General features: G+C 37.2%; 1 protein-coding gene across 4 annotated transcripts in view; it reads right to left on the bottom strand.

Moving 5' to 3' along the window:
• The window catches only part of PLCB4 (phospholipase C beta 4), a 124,293-nt gene continuing 112,114 nt past the window's right edge, over positions 1 to 12,179 (bottom strand). For 2 of the 4 annotated variants that reach the window (XM_088531291.1, XM_088531292.1), the window contains 6 exons: positions 11,856 to 12,031; positions 8,224 to 8,325; positions 6,438 to 6,495; positions 5,863 to 5,949; positions 3,558 to 3,594; positions 1 to 1,753 (listed from right to left, as the gene is read on the bottom strand). In XM_088531291.1, coding sequence (XP_088387417.1) covers positions 1,659 to 1,753; positions 3,558 to 3,594; positions 5,863 to 5,949; positions 6,438 to 6,495; positions 8,224 to 8,325; positions 11,856 to 12,031 — 555 coding nt within the window. In that variant the 3' untranslated portion in view covers positions 1 to 1,658. The remainder of the gene's footprint in view (positions 1,754 to 3,557; positions 3,595 to 5,862; positions 5,950 to 6,437; positions 6,496 to 8,223; positions 8,326 to 11,855; positions 12,032 to 12,179) is intronic. The other 2 variants (XM_088531293.1, XM_088531294.1) reach the window with 1 other exon arrangement.

Here is a 12,179-nt window from a genome sequence, read left to right as displayed (position 1 = left end):
TTCTTGGATTTTCAAGATTTTTATTAGAGAAGTTGAAAGTTTCATCTCAGGACTGACAATAACATAATTATCTCTTTTTGTTTGTTTATAGGAATATGTAGAATTCATTTGTACAGGCATATACAACAACTTAATTGGTGCTTAGTACATTGAAATCAGTAATCTGATTTGTTCTAAACTACCATTTTTCCATGCAGTCATTTTTGTATTGGCAGCATGGACAAATTCCAAGCAGAATGCTTACATGCATTGTTTGCAGTATAACTACAGCAAGCTTTAGAAACATGCAAATTAACACATAGCAAATTGTTTTTATATCTAATGGACATAAAAAGGTTATTCCTGATATGAAATTCAGAAAATCTGCATAAATACTTTTGTGTAAAATTAAATTAGTTATGTACTTTCTTTTACTAGAAGTATCAAGAATGCCCACGGAATTAATATACACACATATAGAGAGAGACCTTGTTATGATAAAAGTCTTTGCAATTAATCAAACAATATTCTGTGCCATACATTTATTCAGTATTTACTGGCTAGCAGAATGACTGTGGTCATATAGTAGGCATTATAGTCTTACTGGCATTTGTATCACATGCAAACATACTCGTAGTATTTCTGCTTACTAATCTTACCACGTGGCAACAAGTATGTGATTTTTCTATAATACCGTGATTTTGAAGTGTATAAATACTTTTTACATTTTCACAGTTACAAACTTTTTGCCAAAAGCCATTTAAACAATCTTTAAGTTACAATGAACTGTAGTATCAGGGACCTGCAGCAATAGGATCAAAATGCAATTTCTATACAAGCGATGTATGATGTAAACTTTTCTTAAAGTGCCTAATACATAATTCCTTAGAGCACTGAGCAATTTTGGCACAAATACACCGCACTTCCCTCATGCTAACCATTTCAGTAACTTTTACAGGATATTAGCTTCTTTCTGACATGATAAAGTTGATATGGCACTTGTGAATGATGTCATTTGAACGCAGAAATATCCTGTCAAGTTAGTGATAAATTTGGCTGTAGATCTGTACTTCTGAGTATATGCAGTTAATTGTCCACAGCTTACTGTTTGCTGCCTGAAAAATACTTCAAAAATAGCCCGTACTTAACTCCTTACTAAACTGGTTAGGACCATTATTATTCCTGTGATTTAGCAGCAGATCCAGTTCAATGGGCTTGATGTTGTCAGGTGCCAAACAACTGATGAGTTGCGACTGGTCAGGATTTCATAGCATGAGGTTTCTACACAGTGTATCACGCATGAAAATACAGATGGTAAATAATGACTACAGTTTTGTTACCATTTGAGATGATGTTAAAAATATCTTTGTGATTCAAGGATCAAATTGTATTAATTCTGATGCAGGCAAACTACCTATTGAGATAAAGAACGGAATACAGGACTGGGCTTAAAAACTGTGGTCATCTTTGATTAGTGTTTTTCTGGACAAAGGAAAGTCATGTTATGGAAATGCAACAAAGGAAATTCTGTGCCCAGTGTTAAGAAAGAAATAAGCAAACTTTAAAACTTGGTGGTCCATAGCTACACTTTGTATATTTTTAAAAAAGGAAAAAAAGCCCACTTTTCAATCTCAGCAACAATGGTGTGAAATTTGCTCTTCCGAAGGATGCTGTGTTCTCTAACTTGAATTTGCATGTTGAGGCTTCAGACCACTGTTGCTGGCCTGCGATCCATCTCTGCTTCCAGCTTCACCATCTGCTGCATCTCCCTTGCCTGCAATCCAAAATAACCATGTGAAGCACTGCATTAGACCTTGTGTTCAAAGTGGAGCACTTTTTAAAATATATATGATAGTGTCCAAGTGAAATATAGGCAAAGTAATCACATTATGCTTAACCCCCCAAATGCTCTTGTGTTTTCAAACTCAGATGTAGTTCTTAATGTTTACAAAATCTTAGAAAATATTTTAAGTCCTATTCCGAGATTCAACTTTCTGAAGAAGCATAGAATAAAACATAAAAGCTTATTTTTTTTTGTGAAAAAACTATGCAGATACTGACTCAACTACTAGTTATTCATTTTGTAAAGTAAATGTGGCTTTGTGCATAGGTGATAAAAGTGCCTTCTTGATAAATCTAGTCCTGTACTTTCATAATCATCACCACCATCATCATAATCTTAGGGAAGAAAAGTAATTATGATAATAGCAAAGCAACTGTCATAAATATGATTAAAAATTAATCAACACTCTCCATTTAAATGAGTTAAAAGCTTGAAAGTAATGAAGAAATAATTTTAACATGAAAATATGGAAACATAATAAATAAATCAATATGTACAACCTCTTCTGAAATGTTGGCTGGATTTTGCCTGTGTGTGAAATGAAATTTCAGATAAAACAAACCCCCTTTGTTTGCTCCTTAGTGACTCACACATTCTACGTTTTAGGCTTGTGACTTGAACACCGGCACAGAGCGTCCTATAAATATTCTGCAAGCTAGCATATAGCGCATGGAAATACTTTAATGTTAGCTTGGGTTCAAATAACACATTAGCATAGGATCAGGAGGCCCATTTTTGCTAGTTTAGGGTCAGACAGCGCATGAGCTGACGTGAGCACAGCAGAGGACTTGAAGGTGAGCCTTGTGGAGGTGGTGGTGAAGCTGCAGTGAATTCATGAAGGTAGTGACAACTAAGGGACTCTGCTCCCAAGATGCTTCCTCTTGGGCAAGATCTAAGGCAGGCCAAGAACTACATGCATTAATAAAAGTGTTTTTTTCTAGCCTAATGAATGCTTCCCCCCCCCATTATAGATCTATAAATAAGTGTCTTTAAAGTAGGTGCAGTCAGACTCAGTGGTGCAAGTATGTTATCAATTCAAGAAAACACATTTGGATCAGGCAATACTGTGCAACTGGATGTTCAAGCTTAATATAATTATCACCCTTCATAAGACAAGGGGTTAGTAGAAACTTTTTATGAGTGATGACTATTAGGAAGATATAACAGCACAGCCACACAGTAAGTATAATTACTACACTTGCAATATGTCTGTAAACTGAATTTTAAAGTGCTGAAAGTCTCTCTTGGTTAGACTCTAAGAAGCTATTTCTAGCTATCCGTTCTAGATTTTGCTATTTTTAGTATGGCATTACTTATTACCATACTAATATATGTGGAAACGTTTTGTCTGTCTATCAGCATTAGCAGTTAATCATATGTATGTTAACACTAAAATGGTTTCCTTAGATCAACAGACACTTCTCACAGACAGAGTTTTGAATTCTAAGCAAAGCTTCTTGCAATGATGGGTAATGTACAATACAAGTTAATCTCCAAATATTTCCTATCCACATTACTGTCCATATGCATCTGGATGTGAGATGCTAAAGCATAAAATACTGTTAATATAATGTCAGACTCAAATATTTGTGTGCAAACATGATTAACGTTGTGTTCACTATGTCAATGGTACTTCCCAATGGTTGCATTTACAAGGAGAGCTCCAATGATAATGATTTAATTTAGAAGTAAAGCACACCAAAATAATAGCTTGCTTATTATACATCCATCCTACCTTGTGTTTGAGACACTGCATGACAGGATTTCAAAAGCTGTTTATACAAAAATAATAATGTCAAAATTGAGTAATACAACAAGAAGCAAATAAAATGAATGAAAACTGAAGTGCGATTGAAAAATTAATGCAAGAAAAATTATACATAAAACAAAGCAAATCTAAATTCATAACAGTTTGCATTGAAGGCTGTTTCCATCCACAACTCTACTTTTCTACATTGCATATTTGTATATATTATTTTTCACTCTTTTGATCAAGAGAAAAACCTATGACTTAAAAAGTTCATCAAATAGTACCACCTTTGTCTTGATCCATGAGCTATAATACATCAATGTATAAAGCAACAAAACCAGAGCCAGTTCATTAGCTTGGGTGCAGTATCTTGCTAACAGGTCTAGGCTGCTTCCAGTACATGAACTAGGATCTGCTCAGTGTTACCTGCACCACTGATCTTCAAAGACTTTTCAGAAGTAAGCCAGCACCCTCTGTGCTCAAACTGCAGCTAAAAATTTGCCTGGCTGCACTTTCCTGGCTGAAAGCAAGTGCTCAATACAGCAGGTGTGGAAATACATGCTTTGTATTGACCAAATTTGAGTGGGTTAAAAACATAACAACTACTCTTGCGGTGGAGGCCACCATTTCCTTAGGCAAAAATGATAACATGCCTGTAGATGGATCTTACTGCATTTAACCACTGGTCATTTAAGCAGCCCTCTTCTCTGCACTGAGATGGACTATGAGCAAAGTCCTGTGGCCACTTATCAGCTCTTATCAGCACTTATCAGTGGTGGAGACCATAACCTTGGGTGAGGGAAGTAACCAACTGCTCCAAGAGGTGACTCCTTTAGTGACTCACTTTTGTCACAGCAGCCTGTCTCCCTAGACATAATGTGATTGTTGCATTGTGGTCAAAAGCACAGCCCTTATATTATTCCCTCTTTTCCTTATGCTTTTTAACACTGGATCCAAAGCTCTCTGAAAAGCAATAGCAAGACACCATTGACACCACTTAGCTTTGGATCATACCCATCATCTATTTCAAGCAGCGTGCTTTGCAAGGAGTTGGCAGTCACAGTGCAGAGATCCCACAGATCCACTGAAGCCTAACTGCCTTCCCTGGGTACCCCCCTCTGCCTTCTGAGTGCACGTGGCTATCGCTCAGGAGCAGACTATCTGAGACCCATCTGCATTAGACCTCAGAGACAGTGTCTACAGAAACCATATGGAGCAGCAGGCTAAGAAATTCTGTTTGCCATCCAAAAGGCAGGTGGAGCAGTCAAAAGGGAGAGCCATGGTGGGTCTGGCTCAGCGGCAGCAGCTGCTTGTGATCCTACATGCTATCCCCCTAGAAGTCAATTAGGCTGCATCTCATGGGGCTGTAGGATTCTCCTCTGACACCATGGATATTTGATCTGTAAATACTCTTCCCTTCTGCAGGATGCCTTTAATTCATAGTCTAATGCCTGCCAAACTGTTCAGGTTCTCAAAATTTAATAAGAAAGTAGTGCATAACCTTCGAAGGTGATGGGTGTTAACCACAAGCTCTCTCTCTCTCTCTCGTGTCACTCTACTGATATAACTATATTCCCCTTGCACATTTGTGCAAGTGCAATACTGCAAGTCAGGGTGATTATCACAGCTCTCTGGCTTACCCTTTCAGCAAGGGAACTGCTTAGAACGTGGACTTGCTCCTACCAGAAATAAGATTAGAACTTTCCTTCCTAAGTAGCTTTTCAATTAAGAAGAGAATTCTTATAAACCAGCAGACAATAATAATGTATTTTAATTAGGAGAGGGTGTACTAGTACAGATAAAACTCCCTGTGCTACTACATTTCTTCAGAGTTCAGTCCGAACTAAATGTCTCTTGGTGTTCAGAAATACTCTGTGCACATTCTTCGTTGCTATTTTCCAATCAGCACTAGAAATAAAAGTTAGAAACAAAGAAAGCAGATTTTCTTGAGGTACTTTCTGGGAGTAATTAAAAGAAGATATGTAAGCCTGTTTTTAGGACTGTTGTGTCTAGCTACCCAGTAACAATGTGGTAAAAGAGCTGAAAGGATAGACTCTGACTAGTCAAGCAGTCAAGCTTTCTCATGCTTATTCGAATATAATCTGGATTTCATAGCATTATTTTAGTCACTTCACCTCTTCATTTTAACTCCCCAAACAAACTAGTGCTTACAAACAAGGTCATTTTCCCAAGTTCAGTAAAATGACTTAAATCTAAAAGCATTCTGCTCACCAGGTTATGATTACTGTTTTATTAACTGCTTTTACTTTAAGCCTTTTAAATAAAATACCTGCTCATTCTGCTTTTCCAAGACTTCTAAATGCTCAAGCTGAACTTTTTTCAACTGATCCATTTCCTTTGACTGCTTCATTGCTAGCTGTAATGAAGAGAAAATAATGACATACAGTGAAATGTAACACATTATTAACTATCAAAATAAATAATTAATTGTAATGTATACATAGGTGGCTTGCCTCCTTCAGACTGTATAAAAAATGGGAGGAGGTCTATTATATCACACAATCTTTCTATACTAATATATTAATATAAGTAATATATTAATATACATTATATATTATTATATATTATTAATGTATCAATAATATTACTACATATTTTTATATATATAAATATCTCTTCTTAATATATTTTATATAAAAGTAGCAAATAAGTAAAACGTAACAGTAAACTATCAATTCAAAACTGTTTCCTCTCATGTATATTTTAGATCTTTTAAATTACAAATATGTGGAACAAAGCAAGGACAAACTTTTGTTTGTCTGCTAAGGCTGAATTCTCAGCACAGAGGAGTGAAAATGAAAATCCAGAAATAGTGCCCAGTGACTTTGACAAGGTTATAGTTACCCTTTTTCTCTCTTCCAGGAACTTTTTTGTGTTGCTGCTGTTCAGTTCTCTGACTCGCCTGAAAAAAAAAAAAATCCAAGCAATTAAAACACTCCAAAACACTGTCCATGAAAACTTTTTTTTTTTTTTAAATATCAGCAATAAAAAGAATGACGAACTCATGGAGTATATTTTGATTTCTGATTAGTCCCAAGTAATGGCAAATTGTACACTCTTGTAGCTTGGGCCTTTACACTTCATTTCCAATCAATTTGGACACTATGAAGGCTTTAAAAGACACCAACATGTTAGGTGAGGTTTGATTTGTCCATTACTTAAAAGTGGTAGTTCCAACTTAAAAAAAATGTTTAATTCCCTTCTGTTGCGCTCCAGATTTATTTTGGTAAATAAAAAATGCTTCATCTCATAACAATGGTCATAGAAAAATCATCTGCTGTTCATAAGTAAGATCACCAAAAATATATGATTTTTAAAGTCATTATTTAAACAAAAACATATAAAAATAATTAAAATTTCCATCAGACATAATTGCCAATTTTCTCTCATTAAGAATTCTGACAAGAAAAGCACCAAAAATAGTTCAAAGAGTTGAATCTACCTAATCACAAAGCCTAGAAAGCAGAATTGTCTTCAAGGCTGCTTTCAAATAGAGGAACAGATCTCAGTGTCATCAGTGGGGGTCTTACATAAACTAAGCCTATTACGTTCCCAAGGCCTCTGACAACTCTCATCTTCCTCATATGCTAGGGTTGGTAACAGGCAAGGGAGTTAACTCCGTAGCAACACGTTCAAGCCTTTGGACCAGAACAGCCCAGCGCAGAGGAGGAAGAGCAAGAAGAAAGGGGAAACCAAATGGCAAGCCCAAAGTCAAAGGGAAACCCTGAAGGCTCAAGAGACATCACTGTGTGGATTCTGTTCCTACCTATTTATTTGGAAACTGTTAGAATAAATGGAAGAAATTTAAATAGTTAAAATGAATATCCAATCCTCCAAAAAACCTGAGTATCTGGTGCCGAAAAGTGTCTCTCTAGTCTCTCAAGTCACTCAAGGATAACTTCCTCAAATGTGCAGTGAATGTCCCACTTTTACAAACACAGGGGTGCTCGCTGTTTGCAGGCCTGGGATGTCAGCCAGGTTTCCAATGCCAGTTGTAGCTCAGTTGAGGAGCAGATAATGTTGAGCACTTCTGCTGCTTTTTCTATCGCTTTCATCACTTTCTCTGCTTATCATCATCACTTTTAGCACCCCTTTTTTTTTTTCTGCTTCATCTCTCCTCCCTGTTATTAGTAGATGAAAAAGAACATCTTTCCTTGGCACCACCTCCAGTGTTTTTAATGGTGCTAGGTGTCTAGTTCCTCTAACTCCAGCTACAAACAAACATCAGATCTCTGTTTTCACTAAAAAAGTAACAGTAAAAGGGTACAAAAGCCATCCGTTGAAGAGGCAGAAAAAGAAATCTCCAAATAAAACTAATATCCCTATCATTAATTCTTACAGATGTACTTCTATTTAGTAGTGTGAGTATCCTACATCACTCAGTGTCATAGCTGGCAAGAATAATGTTAAGCCCCCTTTTATTTCCCTGATCAAGGTTATTACAATCCTTAAAGGGACAAAAATGAGAAAAGTAACTTTTTTTTTTTTTTTGAAAATGTTCATCTAAAATATATTCAGCATAAGCACTGGAGAGAAATGTAAGAGGTTTCATGGCTTTAGTAGATTTAATCAGTGCATTTGTCAATCAGCTTGTGAGATGCAGTCTCATGAAGGGAGAAGAGATACTTACCTCTCTCTTTCAGCTTTGTTTTTGATAGATTTATCCTGGCTTATGGCTTTGCTGTTTTCCATAGATATTTTAGCCTGGTTGGCACGCATTTCCTTGCTTTCCCTATATATATAAAAAAATAAATTAACATCTAAGATTCGTTCATTGTTGCTGTTCATTTACACTTCTACACTATAGCTTATATTTGTCCTTGAAACACTAAGAAGAAAGAATGAACAATATGAAGATCGCCTTCCTTTGGTAGACTATTTGCCATTTGAGCAAGCATTCAGAATCTCAGTATGTTCTACAGAATATAATTTGAAAGAACAGTTTTAAGCATTTCAAACCTTGTATAAAACAGGCTATAAAATTCTCTTTTCTCTCTAGTATGCAAGATTTGGCTGAATATGAGCTATTATCAAGCCATTTAGAAAATGCACCTTGCCTTTTAAAACTGCTTAATAAATTTACAAAACCTGTACTCAGAGCATGACTGCAGTATGAATAATAATAATAATAAAACTTGCTAGTTGTGGCATGAGTGGACAGCTTTCCTAGTAAGACTTCTACTTTCGGAACTGTAAAGAGCCCTAAGTTTTAGACCATGGTCGGACTCGTCCCTGCTTTCTCATTCTGACCTAGGGAACCTTGTGCTCTTTTCTGCAAGGTCAGATACCAAAGCATGGAAACTGCCTTCCATGGGCAACGACTGACTAGCATGGTTTGACTCAGGAGGCAGAAAATCTCTCGCGTGTTTCAACCGGCACAGCACCGAAATAGAAAACAGGTAAACAAGCATCCCCTGGTTTTGCAAAGAGACCCTGATTTGCTGTTGGGAGCATCAGCACAGACGTGGACCTTCAGAGACAGCCTATGAATCATGAGTAGAAGCCTTGCCTTGACCATGGCTCTTTCTTGCTTTCTGCCTGCTTAGTTCTTGTAGCTCCTCATCCTAACTGCTCATTTAATTGGAATTATGTATGGAAAGGAGAAGCAAATAACTGTCTCTGAAGTCCTCAGAACATGGTAAACATACAGAAGTTTCCCATCGTGAGACAAAACAGTGCCTGAGTCTCCTTGTCTGGATCCAATCCTAAGAACAGTGCTAAAATATTGTACCTATTAACTCAAAATTCAAACATTCTGTATCACAGAAGATGAGGGGTATGGCACAGCGCAAAGTGCTTAATTTAATGAAGTGTTATTTATTTTTTATTTTTTTCTTTAATCTCTAAAAGGCATTAACCATTAAGTAGTATGAAGAAATTTTGTGCCATTTTCCATATTTTAAAATTATTATTAAAGAAACACAGCTTTTTTTTTTTTTTTTTCCTCCCCATCGAGGCTTCACAAGCTTTCCCAAATAGGAATTTGAATGCAGTGGTACTACAGCAAAAATGAGATGGAATTCTGAATGACATTCTAGCAAGAGCACATTTTATGCTAACCGTCTCTTCTCCAAATAAAAGCTTTTATTTGCTATACTGAGTTTGAAGTAATTTTCAAGTAATTTTTCTCTGAAAAGCACCACTGGAATATATATATATTATTTATATAAAAAACTGTGCTAGAAGGTATGAAAAAGTTAAATGTCAGTGTTTTAAGTGATTTAATCTATTTGTAATAGACATAATTTTAGAGTGAAAGGAGTTAGGGGGAGTTAAAAGGAGTAGTCCATTGTGTATCAGACTTTGAATGACTATAAAACGAGGCTTGGATATGTCTATGGCGGGATCACCTATCGACATGCACTTATTTCTCCATCCTGACAGCTGTACTCAAGCTCTGCATCTCACTGCTGAGCGATCCTTTCTTGGTACAGTCATTTCTCACTTTTGAAGAAATGAGAGACAATTTTCACAGAAGAAATGAAAAACTCTATCTATCTTCTAAAATCATCAAGAAGCATTTGCAGGAATCACTCTTTGTTTTTAAAGGAGCATTTTTGAAAGCTTGGGACAAACTTCCCATACCAGTTTGCTGCCGAACTGCCTGACGTGGGATTTCACATTGACTCTGACTCCCTGCTGCCCTGTCTGCAGCAAACTGGCAGATTTAACTGCTGATTTCCCACTGTGTAATACTGACCGCCACTCTGAGCTCTGTACAAACATGCCTTTTAAAGGAATACTTAACATTAAGCATGTATATCTATCCTGGGAGTTCATGTTTATGCTTAGATGATATTAAAATATATTAACGTTATTTTAGGTCATCAGGAATGTTTGGATCACTCTCTTGAAATCACTGTTTGTATTTAGCAACTGCTACTTTTCTTTATCATTTATGTTATTTAATCTGGAACACATCATGGTTGCAGGTAACACTCTTGTGCCCCCAATTTCTGAGAGGGTGCAAGTTTGAATCAGTAAGGCCAATGCAGTTAGCAGGGGGAAAACAGCCCCACGTTTCAATAATAAGTTTTTTGTTGTGACTAGTGTCTACTGCCTTCTGCTTTCTTTTGCAACAAGCCCAAACCAGATACTGCAATTGCCTTTCTCTCCGCATGGAGGGAATCTACTGTCTCTGCAGCAAATAACATCAGCAGTTCAGATTACTGATCTTCCTGCTGCCCCTGCGGCCTCTGCTCCGAGCGCTGCCCCTTACCCAGCTCAGCGGCCAGCAGTGGCCACAAGCTGCACCGCTCTCAGGTTCTTTTTCCCCTCCTTTCCTGAGGTGTCTCTTGGCTATTACATGCACTCATATAGATAAATGCACATAAACACACATGCACTCCTACACACGAGAGTAACAACATCTGTTTGAGGCATTATTATTCGCATTTCAGCATTTTACACTGAAGAATCTCCTGAATTAGCCAGCCATAGTTTTAAGCAAGACAGTCTCACTGAGCAGCTGAAGACATTATGATCTGGATCTAGAGTACCAAGGACTGAACCTTCCTCCAGCTACCTTTTGAACAATGTGTTTGCATTATAACTGTACCGCAGGACAACTTGAATGCATGGGTTAATACAGAGATTAACATAAAGATGAGCTCACTAAAGTCTTTTTTGCTGGGACAGTTCTCTGCTGGATGGAAAGCTTGAAGATCCCAGAATCTATTTTCTCATACAGAGATAAGCTGTTATTTCACTTATGTGCCTTTGGACTGCTTCACATAATAGATTACAGCATAAGATAATGATTCCACTATTTACTAACAGTTCTAACATTGTGGTTAGTAGGTATGTTTTGATTTCATTTAGTTTGAAATGAACAGTGTAGTTTATAATACAAAAGCAACAGCAAGGTATAGGCATATAGCATCTCCTGTGTTCCCAGTGCTGACAGAACTATATACAATTCTCAATTAGCTCACACCTCAACCACCAATTTTTTGTGAACTTACTGCCACGTTTAGTACTTCCAGTTCCCAACACTTGGAATTCAAGTTCCTGGGTAAAATCTAAGCACATCCACAGTTGATGTAAATCGGTGCAGCTTCATTGCAGCCACTGCCTGCTGCCAATCTAAGCCAGCTACGATGCCTATTCCTGCATCTCTCTGCCCCACATTTGGTCAGTTATTTTACTTCTACCTTGCATGCAGCTCAGTATCTTTGCCAGTGCAACAGCTAAAAAGACAAGGAAACCACGGTATGTTACACAGACATAAGCCAAACCATCATGACTAGTATCACTGCTCACCTGTCATGGGAAAACTTTAGCTGCTGGGTTTGTTGCTCATGTGCGTTAATCAGCAGCTTTTTCAGTAGTTCACACTGTTGGTTCAAGTGCAAATCCCGGATTTCTTGCTCTTCGGCGCTGTGCGTATTGATCATCTCCGACCACTCCTTGGTGTGCTGCGCCACGATCTCTTTGACCTGCAGAGAAGTAACACCAGTTTCACCAGGAGTTCTCAGGTTGGCTGTTAAGATCCATTATGCCAAAGACAATGCGAAGGCAATCATAAGAAAAAATAAAAGTTATACATAATGCAGATAAAGTGCAAAATGAAGATAAACAAATGAA

This window comes from Tinamus guttatus, unplaced genomic scaffold, assembly GCF_059628265.1.
Source record: "Tinamus guttatus ecotype Peru unplaced genomic scaffold, ASM5962826v1 Tinamus_guttatus_pri_ptg000403l, whole genome shotgun sequence".
Classification (NCBI taxonomy): Eukaryota; Metazoa; Chordata; class Aves; order Tinamiformes; family Tinamidae; genus Tinamus; species Tinamus guttatus.
The sequence above is the reverse complement of the archived record's forward strand: the minus strand, read 5'-3'. Positions and strand labels throughout refer to the sequence as shown.